Raw genomic sequence first — 17,156 nt, 5'->3', positions numbered from 1 at the left:
TGCTGAGTTTTTCCGGAGAGAGATTACTAAGAAACTTAGCTTTAAACCAAAGAACATAAATACATGCAATTTTATATTTACTACAGCGTTGAACCACAGAAGCATAGTTTAGGAATCTAAAAACTAACACCCTAAATTGAGACCCTATGTGGTATGAATTTTAATTAAAGGGACTTTTTTTTTTTTTTCAAATAATTGCTTAATGATGAGAAAGTTTAGAGGCTGAATTTTTTGTTTGTTTTCTGTTCTGTAGTATGTGATATTATGAATTTAATTAAGATGCAGATAAAGTTATGAGAAGAATAAGAAAGGTTTTTGCATAGGGAATCACAAGCCCTGTAAGAGGCTACGCTGTCTATTTGAGAAACATGCTGTTAAAGAAATGAGCCCTAGAAAGTACATAATATAGTTGAGTTGTTAGGAGTTAATCCCTGACACCTGGCATTGTCTCCTCGAGACTAACATTGAGAAATTTTCAGGGGGGTGTTTAACAGCTGCATTTTAGGTTTTTAATTCCACAACTTACTGCACTAAAACCTAGGACCATTTGGTTGTTTGCTATGAAAAATTTTTAATTATTAGGAATGTAACCTGCAGTCTTCTTTACCACCAGCATGGTAAATCTTTCACATCCCCTTGATGTCTTTGAAAACTTAAAAATGACATCAGCTTTTAAAAAATAATGTAAAAGTGAATAATGAGGTATTCAGCACTTCTGAAACCATATTTCAAAAGAACAGGAGTTTGAAAGAAAAAGCCTGCTTCAAGTGTTAAGGAGCATTAGAGAGCGGTAAGAGGTCAATGCTTAGGAAAGGAGAAAGTAATTTTGTAGAATACAAAGGCTCTCCTTGACAACGAGGCCATTTACTCTTGAAAATATTATAGCAGTTTGAATTGGGAATTTTACCAGAGTTTATAAAGCGAATGAAGGGGTTGAAAAAGTGGTGAAACCACTTGAGTCAGGACCCTCATTAGGGAATCCAAAATTACTTCAGGTCTTTTAGACCATCTCTCTGTCTCCTTTATGTGTCCTCTCATCCATCATGATTGCCAGACTGGTCTTCTTAAAACTGTTTTCATCCTGTTAGTCTCATGGCTGCACACTCAAAGGAAGGTGGATGTGGCAGTTCTGTTCAAGATGACCTGGAGATAGGGAAGTTAGTCATTAAAGTCAACAGAAAGAATTCCAGTTAGAACAGGGTACAATTCACAACAAAGTTGTGGTGTTCCAAATAGAAAGAAAGATGCAAATAGGAGAGGATGTGAGGAAGAAAAAGAGAGACTGTGACCGAGGTGAAATGGACAAGGCTTGATACCTCTTGGATGTCAGAAGCAAAGGAGAAGAGATGAAAAGGATGGTAGCGATGGTCTGGAGCCCCGAGAATTCCTAGCTTGCTGCCACAGTCGGGGTACCTTGGACAAGTATGTAATTACTTTGCAGCTCAGTTTCCATATGCCTAAAATACAAGACTGTTGGAATGTTTAATTTCTTAGGTTGCTTAAGTTTTTCAAGTTGCATAAGCTGTTATTAAGGATTTTAAGCCTCTGGAACTGGGCAAATGGCGATAGTATGAAAAACAGAACTCAAAAGGAGACATCCAAAAAAAGTGTGCAGAAAAAATAATTGGTTCTAAAATGGATGTCTTTACTTGAAAGTACTGACAGGTTTTGGAAATATTCAGGAACACTTAAAAACTATGTATTGATACCCACTGTGCTCCAGGCATTCAACAGAGCAAACATGTCCCTTGCCTACTTCAGTGAAGTCAGTTCATAGACAAATTTACTGTATGAACTAGAGAAAGAGTAAGAAAATGAAGGCAAGAAGGAGGAAGGGAAAGGAAACTATTTAAAAATGATGGGGAATTAAACTTGCCAGTTCATTATTTTATTAACACATGCCCAGAATGAGCAAGAATTGAAAGACAGGAATATGCTGTACCCTATAAAGTTTTGTTTTCCCTTGGCTTCTCAGATGGTAACAGTATTGTCTCCCTGCAAATAATTTTCTATACTTTTCATTCAGTCATGGCAGTTACAGTCATCCCTTGCTATTCAGGGGAATTGGTACTAGTGCCCCCATAGGTACCAAAATTCAAGGATGCTCAAGCCTCTTATATAAAATGGTATAGTATTTGCATATAACCTGTGCACATCCACCTGTATACTTTAAGTCAACTCTAGATTACTTATAATAGCAACTAAAATGTAAATGCTATGTAAATAGTTGTAAATATTTTACAAATAGTTGCCAGCACACTGAGAATCCAAGTTTTGCATTTTGGAACTTTCTGGGTTATTTTTTTCCCAAGTAGTTTCAGTCTGTGGTTGATGGAACCCAGGGATGTGGAACCCACAGATATGTAGTGCTGGCTCATCTGTCTCAACCAAGGAACCAGTGGTTCACTCCAAGGCAAAGGGAAATATGGCTGTACAAGTTTTACTGAGAGTTGTTAGGTTGGTCTGTAATGCAGTTCCCTCCATAGGGATTTTCAGTGGTAGTTTAGAGGAGTAGATGTGATTTTCAATAAAGACAAACATCCTAATTTATGGCCACAGTTCAGAGAATCCAGGAAGTAATGAAGAGAAGATAGGGGAGTCTGGAATGATTAATACTAGGGAGAAGCTTAATGCTTTAAATTTTAGTTCTGCTTAGACAATTATTTGAGAGACTAAAACAGTATTTTTCAAGATTAGAGCTAACAGGGAAAAAAAAGGAATGAACTGGGTTGGAGCACCTGTGAGAATTTTGTCCAACATAAGTCAGATAACTGGGACCAGGAGTGTAGGTTAGGATTAGGCAAGGAATCAGCTCAGCCAAGATGCATTCATATCAGGGCTGAGGTGCTAACCAAAACGAGATCAGCGGAGGTGAGAAGTCTTGACTAAAGCTGAGTCAGAAGAGAAGGTTCATAGGACTCAGAGGACCACGTGGGGTGCAGTCACAACTATGGCTTTCTCCCTCCTCCTCCTCTAATTCTTTAAGTAGACGCCTGCCCTCAAGTGCACATATGCCAGGGACTCTTACTCATCTGTTCCTTAGTTGGAGGGATGTGAATGGCCCTAGGCAGCAATGGGCCAGCATACATTCCATCAACTTCAATAATGTTCCTGACTACACAAATCTGTAATAAAATAATTGTTACCAGTGAGGTATCATCTACTTATGTAGGTCATATCAGTCAGTGCTCTCAGCCATGCTACAAGGAAGGTCATTTTTGCATTTTTCATTTAAGATAAGCAAGATTCATAGAAATTAAGAAATATTTCCTGGTTGAGTAACTGTGCTCTTACCTTCTTCCAGTGACTAAGTCCTTGCCTGCTAACCCACTTTAGTGTGAGGTCCTTAACTTTCTCCCTGGTTCTCAGGCTTCTGTCTTGTTCTTTTCAGGTGTTATTTCCGAGATAAGGATCTTAGGTTTTAAAACAAGACCATGACTTCCTTGATGTCTAGTCTCTTAAGTGTCCAGGCCTGTTCCCTTGACCTTCCACTTTTCATTCTTCCCTGCTACATGCCAGAGTTGGCTGTAGGGAAATAGAGAGAAGTGAGATTTATGTCTCATTTTTTGGAAACCTGTATTCTAGCAGGGACATCCATGTAAACAGACAGAATCTACTTTTACGGGGGTTATGGCAGAGGACGTGGAACAACTGTTCCCACAGGTTTTTCTACCCTAGTTCGACCAAAAAGTTGAATACCCTTCTCTCAGTTACAAGTATTTAATTTTAACCCACACAGCTGCTCAGAAGCCCATCTGAACAGCAGGAGCCAGGATTCTCCCTCCTCCCCCTCCTCTCACTCCCCAGTCCCTCCCACTCAGCATCCATGATGTTGAGGTCGCAGCCAAGTAAAGTTGGTTGAGGAGATACTTACATCTGCCTTATGGATCAATGAGTGTTACTTTCAAGTTCATCTGAGAGGTAGGTAAGTGTGAGCTGATGCCACTCAGCAAGGAGGCCATACCAGTAGAGGAAATGGCAGAGTAAAGACAGACAGGTAGAGGGTAGCATGATGCCCCTGAGGATCTACAAGGAGCGGAAGATGACTAGAACAAGAAAGTATAAGGAGAGATCAAGAGAGATGAGACTGGAGGAGCAATCATACCTTCTTGGCTTGTAAAGGGGTTTGTTCTCTATCTTGCAGGCACTAAGGCATACTGAGTATAAAAATGACATCTTCAGATTTGTATTCCAGAAAAATCACTCTGGCAGTGTAAAAAATGGGCTAGCAAAAAAATCTGAGAGATAAAGATAAAGCCTGGACTAGGACACTATCAATGGGAAAGTTCAGGAGGGAGACAACTGCCCAAATACCATGTTTTGTTAACTCTACAATGTGCGTTTTTATACCTTAAAACAAACTCAGATGAATCTTAATAACTGAGGGTGTCTTAAACATTGGTAACCAAGCTGCAGTTGTAGGAGGGTTACAAGCCTGCACGCTTGTAATCTTAAAGTGCGATGGCAAAGTATAACTTTGTTGTTATTGCTAGTGTTGTGGCTGGGTAATTGCAATCTCTTAATTATTCAGTTTAGAAAAATAAGGATGCTTTGAGGAAGGATCGGAGTAGTGTTTTGTCTCTTTTGATGCTTTTGGTAAGGTTGGGAGCCCACCAGCACCCAAATCGGCAGTAGAGCTGTCTGCATCTTGGAACATATGAAACAATAATGGAGTCCTATTTTACATAATGCTCAATCACTGGTGCTCTTGATGGCTTAAAGGACAATAATTTGGAAAAAGTCTCAGACTATGACAGTTGTGAGTTGAAGAGTAATTCTGAAAAGTTGGACTCTGAGAGTCTAATTAGTCTAACTAATTTTTGTTTTTATTTTCCTTTTCATGGGTAGAAAAATATGATATATGACAGAAATCTATGCCATAGACAGTCACCTTAAGAGGGCCCATTCAACAAGTCTAAAATTTAAATTCTGATTGCTGAGAAAGCATGGTGTCAGAGATTAATTTGATTTTTTTCACAGTGATATATAAAATCATGCTTTGTCTTATGACATATAGTGTCTTATTTTTGATGAAATAAGGAATCAAAAAACATTAGGAATAAGTGAGTAATTAGATGTGGGGAGTGAATCATCATTTACACAGACATAAATACGCATTCAGTGTTCACAATAATGGAAATAAAAAGAAGGTGAAAAAGGCAAAAAAAAAAAATCCTGAATAACATCCTAATATGCTGCAGATGGATGATTAAAGTATATAATGATCGTCAAGAAGTGTGTTAAAATGTATGTAAAATATATCAAGATAAGTGAAAAACAAAATAGATAATTGTATGTTTACCATTAAGTAACTAAATAAATACAAAGTTGTTTTTAAAAGTCTGAAAGAGAATACCACTGTATTAGAGGAGAAGGCGTTAGTATGATTTATTAATCTTTTACATTGCCTTAATATCCCATAATGCTAAAAAAGATTGTATAACTCTGCTTGGTAATAGCCTTGGAAACACAGAAATAAACAGAAGCACTATGATTTGTTTTTGTAGGACTATAGTCTTCAATTAATTTAACAACTTCTTTGGATATAAAGAGTCTACCAATTTTCTGATTTCTAATGGAAATCAGCAAGTCTCTGAATATTACCCATTAAGCATCAAGCATCTGCACACCCTTGTCCCATAATGAGAAAGTACTACTTTTGGAAACCCTGCTTGATAGTTTTCATGCAGTACTCTCCTGGTGCCTTCTCAAGAGTTCTTTTTTCAATCTATATAGATTCAGTTTGTTATCAGATCAATTTTGAATTAAAAATAATTACTGTGTACTTAGTAAAATCAGCTTTAGCACTTCCACCTGTGTATTGGATTTCTTAAAAATTACTGAATACTGTTTATACCTTGTAGACAATTTGTGTTGTTCTGTAACAAGATTATTAACTGAAACTGAGTGAAGGTATATAGCAATATACTTTTATACTCAAATTTTATTAGACTCAGTAAACTCCCTTTAGTATAATTAGGCAAAGAACTAAGAAATAAAATGATGAAATGTAAGGCTTTTTAATAGAGCAAATGTTGAATTAGAATACATCTCACTTAATTTAGCCTAGAAAATTATAGCCTTTGTCAATTATATGTGATCATTGACTCTCCAGATATTCTGTAGATCTCCCAATGCCTTTCTCTCATTTGCAATGCTTGTAGTCTAAAAGGCTCCTTTGTCCTTGGGGGAACACTTGAATAGCTGGAGAGGGACCACCCCGGGAGGATTTGGGACTATCTTATACAGTGATACAGGGTTTCTAATCAGAAGCTAATAATTACTCTTAGAATACATGCTTAAAAATTCAAACACTAGCAGCACCTCTTGATCAACTCGGACTGGCCTCTGTTTCCTCCTACCACACACACAAAAAAAAATTAGTAAGAACTCAAGGTTTGAGGCAAAGCTATCCTGCAATGGAAATCAAGCTCTGTCAAATACTTCTAGGCCTGGGTAAATTGCTCAATTTAAGGTTTATTTAAGGTAAAATGGGATAAATGGTAAACCTCAATCCATATGATTGTTCTAAATACAGAATAATATAATCATATAAGCAGTAGTGTATGGTAAGTCAAATCCTGGCAGTGCTGACTCGGACTTTGATAATGACCTTGGGGATGAGTCTGAACTCTTCTGTGCCTTAATTTCCTCATTTATAAAGTGAGAGAAAAAGTTGTGCAGATACCTCATTGGAGTTTTTGAGAAAAAAATGAGACAATACTTGTAAAGTTGGCTGTAATGGTTAGCCTGGTGTCTGGCTCCTGGTGAGCACCATCTAAATATGATTAGTATTAGCTAGTGTGCTGGCTGCAGTTGGGGACAGCTTAATCCGATCAGCTATACCAGAAAGGATTGAGATCAGACAGCTTGTTCCCTAGAATTAGATTTCCCTTCAGAATTACTTGTTCGCTGTTGCCTGTGTTGATGACTCCCTCTGACTTCCTCCTCATTGAGCTAGCTAATGGCTTCTGGATTTTAGCTGATACCCATGAACTTGACCTCTTGCCTCTAAAGTCAGTTTATTTACCTACCAATTTTTCCAGTCTTCACCATTTTAAAAAAATTTGATGGCCCCCAGATCTCTCCTGGTTAGGAAGACTCTCAGTAAATATTACAAAAATAGTTTATGTTTGTGTAGAACTTCACAACATTTATCATGCACATCTTTATTCATGAGGTGAGGCTGTTGGGGCAGATTTTTTTTTAATATTTAGGTTTGAAATAAAAGCTTTATTATTACTTGATAGATAAGCTCATTGAAGTATATGTTTGTATAAACTCCTTATAGTAATGGTGAAAATGTAAAATTATAAGAAAATATACCCCTATGAAAAACATTTTGGGCACTACCTGTGAAGGTTAAGAGAACGTTTTTAATGCATTGCAATTTTACAAATTACAAATGTAGGTTTAATGAAATTAAATGACAAATTCAAGTAGGACAGAGATGAGGTTTGATCCATGTCTTCTAACTGGGGCTCATTGTTTTGTGCTCATGTTTGGCCTGGGTCCTTGGATATCTCTGTTCTGATGAGGCAAGCATAAGGGTGAAGTGTGAGGTTCCAGAAAATCTATGTGTGCAACTAATTCCTGAATTTGTGAATACGCAGAATTGCTCAAAATTCTAGGTGGGTTTGGGAATTTAAGTTACGAGAAGGAAAACATAAAGAAAATAAATCATTTGTTTGTGATGGAACAAAACACACCATTCATTTAGATAAAACTTTGCACTTTATAAATCACTTTTTCAACCATTTTCACAATCGAATACATTTCTTTAAAAAGTATTAAAGTCACATTACTTTGAAATCAAAACATTTCTAAACACTTGGAGGCAGCTAGTTAGTATGATTGCCATGTAATATCGTGGAAAGACATTTATTGATGTTTTCTTCGTGCCATTGTTAACTCTGTTCACAGAGGAGAGAAAGTAGAAACTGCTTGGAATCAGAGCCTTCGATTGGTGCAAATGAAACTGGAAAAAATCCTTTTAAAAATCCACTCACATAATCCTTTTCCCACATATTTGGTGTTCAGGTTGTGTGAGGGTCCAGCACGAACAGGCAGGGAGAGGAGGAGAATGTGGAAACAGGACAGGATGGAAGCAAGATGTTATACTGAGAGAGTAGTAGTCTTTCTAAAGATGCGTGTTGAAGAAAAGAAAAAAAAAAAAAAAAAACTCACTGCCTTTCCCTCTTCTACACTCTGCAGTTTTTTTGCAGTCCTTAAGAGCATGCTACCAATGATTCTTTTGTGATCACAGTGCTTGATCTTTGACTATCACCAGTGACTGTCACAGCCCTTGACCTATAGAGTGTCATTGGCATTATTCTGGACGAGGACGAGAGCTGTATATATCCTTTCTCAAAGGTTCAGTGGTGGACAGGGTCCTAACTGTCCTCTCTCCCTACCACACACACTGTCGTCCCTCCTATCTTTTTTTTTCTTTCCCCCTCTTCTTTATTTCCTCTTTCTCGATCTCTGCCCCGCAATTACTTTTGTCCTGCAATTTATGATCTAAAGGTAACTTTTAGTTCAAGTGCATGACCGTAAGTAGAATCTGTTCATTATTTATGGCCTTCTTACCCATGTGCAGTAGTTTTAATAGTTCCTATTTCTTACTGCATTTGATCCTCACTTTCAAACATAAGTTACGACATTATTACTATTTATTACCATTTTATCTTTATTAATATTTTGGCTCTGTTTTACATGAGCTGCATGATGCATTTGATGAATGTCCAAGAACGCCAAATTGGTACAACTAGAAGTATTAGAGTTAAGATTGCAGCTACAAAGAAAGATCCAATAAGACAAAGGTTTCCATTTGTGAAGTTATGCAGCAAGAATGAAACGTAGTCTCTGCGTCAGTGACAACTGGATGATAAAGTGCAGATAACTTATTATCGGCTGTCGTAGACTGTTCCAATGGCAGAGCTGCCCAGCTAATACCCACCGATGTGAATTGTGTTGTTCCCAGTGAAAAACCTGACTCTCAGCTGGGGTTTAGCTAGAATTTTGTAGTTCAAGTGAGCATAAGGAGAAGCAATCATCAATGATTTTAACACCTTTTTGGTTGTATAAACAGACTAGCTTTGATGCAAGAAAAAATCAGATTAAATGTGTTAAACTCATTTTAATAAACATAAATACTAGTATTTTACAAAACAGTTGTAAATCCAAAAGTGACAACATGCTTATGCTAAAAACATTGAACACTGTCACATTTATAACATAGGGAGAGCCTTCTTTTTCTCTTACTGTTTCGCTCCACAAAGGTAACTGTGTTTATCAATTTGATGAATATAGTTCTAGATATTTTCTATGCATATTTAAACACACAGGCATATATGGGGTCATACTAAATTTAATAATATGCAAACTTGCTTTTTTCACTTAGCATGTTATTATTTTTTCATATATACACATAGATATTTACCTTACTTTAATTATTGCATTTTTTATCTACATACAGATATTCACCTTACTTTAATTACTGCATTCTTCCCATTGTATAATGTACTGTACTTCATTTAGTCAACATGCCATTGCTGGATATTTAGGTTACCTAACTTTTGTTGCTACTATAAAAAAAGTTGCAGTGAACATCCTTGAACAACTATTTTAATTCTGTGCATTTATCTTTGGATAAATTCAGGTAAGTGGCAATTCTGATATTAGGGAAGTTGCTAATATTTTAAATGTCTGAAGATCTGGAGATGCCACTTTGGAGTTCAATCTGTGAAGTTGTAACATCACAAAAATAGTGTTTTTACAATAAAAATAATCTCTTTACCATTGCAGGCAGACCATACTTCCACAAAACTGCCCTGGTTCTGTTTCCTCCAGGGAGGTGCAAATTTCCATATACCTAACGATTTTTTATTATCCTCTCTGTGATACAATAAAACAGTGTGTCGGATCAGGCCATGTATATTTTGAAGTTTCAATGTATGGAACTATCCAAGAAGGCAGGTCATCCCTATATGTGGTAGTCAGTCTCTCCTTCTCACTGGGCAAGGTCCTTGAATCTTGAATCTGCTGCTCTCTGAACTGATTGAAAACCATGGTAATCATTTAATCTTTTCAACAGCCTTTTTTACTACAAACAGTGCACTCTTTCTTATAGGGAGTCAGTTACCCATTGAAATTATTCCTTTTTTCCCCTCTTTCAGAGCTGGGCGGGGACTTTACGGTATTGACAGCATGCCAGATCTCCGCAGGAAGAAAACTCTGCCCATCGTACGAGATGTGGTGAGTCACTCCTGTTTAAGTCATTTGGATTGCGTGTGTCGTCTTGGTGTTTATTAGCTGTCGTATTGCCCTTTTCATTAAATGCCTAGCCTGTAAATGTTTCATAGAATAAAACACACCAGAAGCTGGATTCCCGCAAGTGTTTTATTTCTTATTTCTTTAAAATCTATTAGATGGAGGAAATAACTCTAACCTTTTGACAGCTTTTGGTATTAGCTGAAATTACAGATGGAGTTAAAATGGCCCTGTAATTGAGCAGGAAGAAGTCACACAGCGCGTGGAGCTGGCTGCTGCCTCTGGGCTTGATATGCTCGGCACTGTAAATGACCACAAGTGTAATTTGCACTGGAAGGCCGGACTTGAACTTCTTCACCTTGACCCTATAAACTTTACTGCTTCACAAAGCCAGCAGATAATATTAATTAATTCTTTATGCTCTTATATTAAGATCAAGTCTAGCCAAATAAATAAGCTGTTCCACTATCTAAAGAAAACCATGGCTTCCAAGTCTTTAAAACCTTTATTATCCCTGAACATAATTCTGAATAACAAACTTTCCCATAAGGAAATATGCTAGAGACCACCTGGAGATGAAAAGAATTTATAATGGTCTGTATTAAATTCTGAAAACAAATACCCATCAACATGAAAAACAAGTATTTTCTAGCATCCACAATGTTTTCATATTTTTCTTGAGGCATATTCTTTATTTCTTTTCATTTTTTGAGACATATTCTTGATGGTTTATTCCTATTATTGCTTAATAATTGATTGCTAAAATTTCCCTTTTAGCAACAATGTGCACAACTTCTTGATATCATTTTTAATTTTGCTGAGAAAACCTTCATCTGAAGGCCATCAGTTTTAAAATAGGAAACATACAGTCTTGCCTGGAAAGATTTTATACTGGAAAACATCATATTGCTATACATCTGAGTTAGCTCAGGTTCATCCCATTATAGTGTGACATTATTTTAAAATGCTCGGTTTATTTGACATTGTTCTTTTTCTCACCTGTCTTATATCTAATTATTTATACTTTGTTTCCTCTGACACTTGGATTCCTCAGGCCATGGTGAGTGATTTTCAATTTACTTGATTAATACTTGGCAGTCTCCTCAAATGTACACTGCATCAGGTCCTGGGATAAAAGGGGGCAAGAAGGGCAAACAGAAATAAAAGAATAAGAAGTTTGGGTTCTCTAGGAATGTAACATCTGGTTCCATTCTAAAAGCCAGACCGCTTATGTAAACAGCAGGTGCCAATGCAGGCTGAAATAGAATAAAAACATAATTTTTGGAACATAGTTGTCAGAAATGGAAGCTTATCCTTGGAGGTGAGCCCTCGATAAGTTTACACGGTAGGACTGGAGATGGGTGGAAAGTGACTTCCTCACTTAGGACTGTCTTTAACTGAGTGCAATGGCTTTGTATCTCCAAGGAGATATAATTCTGACCAGATACATTTTTCCACTATGACTTCCCTTTGTTCCTGATGGGAGAGAAGGTTTAATATTCTCATATAGGACTTCTGATTTCCAGAACTCTCTACAGCACTGTCAAGTTACTATATTGCCTGTTTCAGGTGGGAACAGCATAATGGTTCTGTTTTCCAGGGGACATGAAAGGGGCATGACTCATACTTAAAATCACATAAGTTACCAGCATTGAGTGAAGAAAACAAATCTGGGAATGATGATTGTCAGTTGATAAAATGGAACACTTGAAAGAAAATACCCTGGCTAGATATAGAGGAATGTTCCTGGGAACTGTGAACAGCTCAAGAATCACCTTGTCCCAGCTGTGATCCGAGGCTGTCAGACAGATGAGCTGGCTCTGTATCAGTGGTCACGTTCTGTGAAGGAATGTGATCATGATCATCTTGGGGAAAACAGTGCTCTAGAAACCTCCTGCTAGTCTAGAAACCGTAGGCTGGGCAGCCTGCCTTCCTGGGCCTCAGTTTTATCATCTGTAAAAATGTCGGGCCTAGGTCTGATGATCTAAAGGGGCTTTTTCAGCTTTCATGGTCAGTGAATCCATATTCTGGACGAATTGGTTGACTACTGAAAATGGTAGTTCCCTTCTGACTAAATAACAAATAGTGATGGTCATTATTTTCGTGTTCTGCTGAGCAATATGTATATAGCAGCCACCTCATGTACCAGTAACTCATAACTCTTTTTTTTTTTTCTTTTTTTTTAAGACCCTGGCTGCCCGGAAATCTGGACTCTCGCTGGCTATGGTGATTAGGACATCACTTAACAATGAGGAACTGGTAGGTGCAGAGTCAGTAACCAACAGTGCATTGATCATAGTCTGGGGAAAGCATTCTACTGGGGCCCCTTCACTGGGATGCTCACTCCAAAGTCCTAGGAATAACTGGGAATGTGGGGAAAGTCTGAACCGAAACAAATTTTCTCAGGCCTCAGCTTCACTATTGTACAAATGATCCTCCGCTGATCAAATAATGCAGTGCACTTTCCCCGTCTGTGCAAATGTTCTTTCATCCCCATACAGTTGACCTGTGACAAAATCCTGCTGACTTTTTATAGTTCAGGTTTTGCCTCCTTTCTGAGGCTTTCCTAGACACTCTCCTCCCCTTTTGGCTCACTTATTCGTTTCCTCCTCTGGGCTTTTCTAGCATTTAGTCATACCCTCCATAGTAGAGTATGGTTTAGCATGGTTAAGAGTGGAGGCTGCTTGGGGTCAGTCCCGTCTGTACCCCTTGATTAGCACAGTTATATCTGGCAAGTTACATAACTTTCTGAACCTGAGTTTCTCTCATCCATATAGTGAGTGGATAATAAGATAGAAGATTAAGGATAATAAGAGAGAAAAAATGTTTAATATGCTGCACAGCCTAGGGTACCGTAAACAGTTACTATAAGCTGCTGCTTTAATTATTTCTGTTACTACAGTTTGATTATTTTGCATAAGCCTTTCCTCTTAGACTCTGATATCCATGAGGGTAGCACTGTATCTTGTTTGTTTTTCTTGTTAAGTAAACCTTCATCCCTCTTGCTTAGCACACTGTCTGGCTTGAGATAGATGCTTTGCCAATTCTTGTTCAATGAAAGAACCAACATGAAGAGAAGGTACAAGTAGTTTGCAGATATCTAGTTCAGGGAGTCTTAAATTTGGCTCATTACAATCACCTGGAGGAGCTTTACAACATACCGATGCCTGGGTCACATTTCCGTGATTCTGATTTAATTGGCTTTAAGTAGATCGTGGATAGAAGGTTTTTGTTTGTTTGTTTGTTTTTTAACAAAAACGAAAACACCTCTCAGGCGGTTCCAGTGAACAGTGGATGTTGTGCCTGGTAACTCCATCCTGCACAGCCACTCTGCTGGGGCTTTTATCCAAGACAGTCTATCTGGGCCCTCCTTTACTGCAACTAACATACTCTACCTCCCCCAACTTCAGAGGCTTGTCTGTCTTAAAGAATAGTAATTTGGCCAATGATATTACCTGCTTTAAATTTCTCTCCACATGACATTTAAACACCATTATTTATATCAGTATTTCTCATTCTCTTCTTCCTGTCATTGCCCTCTTCCACCAAGAGCCAACCTTTCTTAGGTCTCTATCAGCAGGCCCCCTCAGCCCCATAAACATTAGCGAGAATACATGCCCATTTGAATATCTGGGTGCCCCAGCAAGCTCACAACATTTTTTTAAATTGAAGTACAGTCAGTTACAATGCGTCCATTTCTGATGTACAGCACAATGTCCCAGTCATGCATATACATACATGTATTCATTTTCATTAAAGGTTACTACAAGATACTAAATATGGTTCCCTGTGCTATACAGAAGAAACTTTTTTTTTAATCTGCTAGATATAATGGCTAACATTTGCAAATCAAGCTCACAACATTTTGTATTGTGCCACAGGATTTGAAAAATGCGGCTGCTTTCCCAGGGGCTTATTCTCTATTAGATTTGTGATGCCATGTCATATTTAGATACAAAGTTTGGAAATGAGACAGTAAACCTTCTCTGGTAGATGAGAAAGCCTCATACTGCTTACTGAATCTGCAAAGTATCCAGTCTTTTGCTTTTGAGGATATCATTGCAGTGGGGGGTTTTATTGATAAGTGACTAGACTATTCCTTTCTTACATTTTTAAATGTGATATTGCGTTTGAGGCACAAATACTCCTTCCTGTGAAAAGTTAAGAAGAGAGCGATAGAAATGCAAGGAATGCTACTACTATATTTCCTGAGGTTCTGCAGGAAGCACACCCTCACTTCAGGGTTAAATTGGCTATTAATCTCCTCTGCCACGTTTACTTAAAAGTACCATGTTATTTCTTCATTTCAGAAGGCCTATGGAAAAGATTTTTCTGTGTGGGTGTCGGGTGGATGAATAGAGCCCATCTAAAACTCTCTAGAGCTCTAAAACTCCTAGAACCCATTTCCTGGGAGCCCATGTCTCAAAAAGCAAATGAAAACTGATTTTAGTACAACAGGCATATGAAATGTCCCTCCTGACAAGCTGTCACATTAAGTCATTACATGGACAATGGACATAAATGCTGGAGCGAATAATCTCCACATCTTGGTGCCGCAAGTCCCAGGCACCCTGAATGTGAAAGCATGAAATATTTGCCTTAACGTGAAGAACAAAGGTTTGGCCATGTGGAAAATGGTAGCACTTTTATTTTAATTAAAGAGATGTGTGGTGAAAACTCAGTCATCTCTTCTAAGGAAGGAAAGGGCTATAAAGTCTGATACAAGGTGACAGTAGGCCAGCCAGCACCACCTCTGTTAGCATTCTGTTGTCAATGGGGGAAGCGTTGCTGGGTGCCCCATCCATCACGAGTTCCAGCTCACCACAAGGAGGTGCTGGGGCTGGTTGGGAATCTAAGTCTAATACAGCCTAAGGGCTGTAGTTCTTGACTGTTCCCATCTGGTTTAATACACAAGGCAGGATCACCATCTAATGTCTGTATCCACAGCAGCCGTCCTGCCAGCGCTCTGCTGCCCAGCTTCGTGTCTGCTTTCCGAGTGGTGGTTTCCTAGGTTTTGGACTCAACAGTGGGGCAGTCAAAGCAGATCCATTCAGTATTTCAGTGAACACTAATCGACTGTCTGCTGTGTTTCAGGGATTGTTTCAGATTTGGGAAATAAGGCAGAGAGTAACTCATCTACAGATTCCTGCTGTCGTGATCCTTATAGTGAGAGGGGAGCTGAGATACCACACTTTGTACCCGCTGTTGCCATAGTTCACAATAGAAGCTTCCACGCAGGAGTATTTAAACTAAGACCGGCTTAGATGATGGTTAGGGGAAACTCAAGTAGAGCGAGGAGTCCGAATCACTAAGCTCAAAAGAGACTGTAGAACACTGTTCTATCTGGGTTGATGACCATGTTTAGGAGGCTGTTCTAATGCTATGTTTATAGGGAGCGTCAATTCTCAGTAAGCGTTGATATGTCTGGGATGGTAGGGGTCCTTCCAATAACAGGATTCAGGCCAAAGAAAAGGGACTGACAAGAACGAGGGTGTGGGAGTTATCAAGCGAGCAGACCTGGGCCCTATTCCTAGCATGACTCTAGTAAGGTACATGGAAGGACGGAGCAGGTCAGAACAACTCTCTGGTACCTGGGGTTCAGTCTGGAAGCTGCAGGCTCATGGTTCACCCAGCGACTCTGGACTCCTGCTCTCCTGCTCAGGGATCAGGAATCCCTTCAGACCACATGAGCGAGTGATGAGGTGATAGGGCCTGAATCTGAACCTCAGCTCTACCTCTTACTCCTTTGAAAGCTCGCTGCTTAATACGCCTTGCCTCCCTGAGACTTGTTCACGTGATGCTTAAAGGGGTGGAAGTATACTTACCTCGCAGTGAGTGGGAAGTGAAAGGAAAGTCTGGCTGGGCAGAGCAGCAACAGTCAGGGACTCACAGTGAGGTCCTCAGAGTACATGCTAAGCCCAGTGCCTCCCTGTCGCCTTTGCAACTGAGGGACGGATTCCAGGGAGCGCTGACCTGGGAGTCAGCAGTAATGACTCCGACTACAAAGACTGTCCCGTGTTTACAAGTAGCATTGTCAGTGATCCTTCTGTCCTTCTTCCGGAGCACAGTCTTTGGCATGAAAAAGATGTTGGTCCAGTTTACCCTTTACTAGCTGTGGGAACTTGGGTGAGTTACTGAAATTCCCTTGGCCTTGATTTTCCCATATGTTTGCTAATTATGGAAGATTTTTGCACTTCGATTCAAGTAAAATGGCCTGTGGTTTACTGTGTCTTTGAATGATTGTGGCATCAAGTATAATCTAATTTTATAAAATAAGATGGGGAGCTTTCCTTTCTGTCACTTCTCTGAGCTGATCTGCATAGAGTAAGTGTTGCTAAACCTTGAAAGACTGACAAAACTTACCTCTAAAGCCATCTTAGAATTTTTTTAGAGTGATCATTTGACTCCTTAATCAATTTATTCAGTGTAAGAATTCTGTCCATATTCTTTAAACACTTGTTCATGAGTCAGTTTTGATAATTTTTCCAGAAACGTGTCCTTTTTCTAAATTTACAAATTTAATAGCATTAAGCTGTTCATGTAATTGTATCATTATTTGTAAGAGCTGTGGTGTTTTCATCTTGTTATTAACTATTTGCATTTTTTCTCTTTTGTAAAATCAGTACTGCAAGAGATTCTCTGCCATTTGTTTTGCTGACTCCATGTTGTTTCTTTGTTTTCCATTTCATTTATTTCTGCTCTTGTCTTACTTAAATTCATCTTCTACTCTTCGTATTGACCCTGAAGCTATTTTTCAAGCTTAAGTTGAATATATAGTTTGTCAATTTTTGTTGTTGCTGTTAACTTTTCCATACATATGAATGAATGTCTACAACACAAAGAAAGGGGATAAGTAATAATAGAAACACCCTGTGTATTTATTA

General features: G+C 38.5%; 1 protein-coding gene across 1 annotated transcript in view; it reads left to right on the top strand.

Moving 5' to 3' along the window:
- UNC13C (unc-13 homolog C) overlaps positions 1 to 17,156 on the top strand; it is a 638,789-nt gene that overhangs the window by 325,925 nt on the left and 295,708 nt on the right. Inside the window, exons 13-15 of the mRNA XM_032481154.1 lie at positions 10,179 to 10,257; positions 11,327 to 11,332; positions 12,460 to 12,531. Coding sequence (XP_032337045.1) covers positions 10,179 to 10,257; positions 11,327 to 11,332; positions 12,460 to 12,531 — 157 coding nt within the window. The remainder of the gene's footprint in view (positions 1 to 10,178; positions 10,258 to 11,326; positions 11,333 to 12,459; positions 12,532 to 17,156) is intronic.

The sequence above is a fragment of the Camelus ferus genome, chromosome 6, assembly GCF_009834535.1.
Source record: "Camelus ferus isolate YT-003-E chromosome 6, BCGSAC_Cfer_1.0, whole genome shotgun sequence".
In the NCBI taxonomy this organism is placed as follows: domain Eukaryota; kingdom Metazoa; phylum Chordata; class Mammalia; order Artiodactyla; family Camelidae; genus Camelus; species Camelus ferus.
The sequence above is the reverse complement of the archived record's forward strand: the minus strand, read 5'-3'. Positions and strand labels throughout refer to the sequence as shown.